Source organism: Egretta garzetta, unplaced genomic scaffold (genome assembly GCF_000687185.1).
Source record: "Egretta garzetta isolate BGI_Z169 unplaced genomic scaffold, ASM68718v1 scaffold121, whole genome shotgun sequence".
NCBI lineage: Eukaryota > Metazoa > Chordata > Aves > Pelecaniformes > Ardeidae > Egretta > Egretta garzetta.
The window spans coordinates 76,579-76,893 of record NW_009258479.1 but is presented as its reverse complement, the minus strand read 5'-3'; the positions used below and the strand labels follow the sequence as shown (position 1 = coordinate 76,893).

Sequence of the window (315 nt, the reverse complement as noted above, 5' to 3'; positions counted from 1 at the left end):
CATGCCCCGGCACAGCACCCCTCCAGGCTCTCCCTACCCTGGCAGCCCCAAACCTGCCCCAGCTCCCCCATCCCATCACCCTGCAGGGAAGCAGAGCCGACGCACCTCATAATTCTCCATCTCCACATCATCCACGTCCAGGTCTAGGCTGATCGTGGGCCCCACGGCCGTCGGCGACACGGGAAGCATAGAGCTGGGGGGGTGGAAGGACGGGGCAGTCAGCACGGGGCCATAAACTCCAACCTCCACCCTGGTATCCCCAGAGGAGCAGAGCCTCCTGTGCCAACACAGCGCTGCTGTGCCCCCCGCCCACCG

At 66.0% G+C, this 315-nt stretch overlaps 1 protein-coding gene across 1 annotated transcript in view; it reads right to left on the bottom strand.

The window, feature by feature from the left end:
• RNF44 (ring finger protein 44) overlaps window positions 1-315 on the bottom strand; it is an 11,048-nt gene that overhangs the window by 1,066 nt on the left and 9,667 nt on the right. Inside the window, exon 9 of the mRNA XM_009643827.2 lies at window positions 80-277. Within this exon, the coding sequence (XP_009642122.2) occupies window positions 80-277 (198 nt within the window). The remainder of the gene's footprint in view (window positions 1-79; window positions 278-315) is intronic.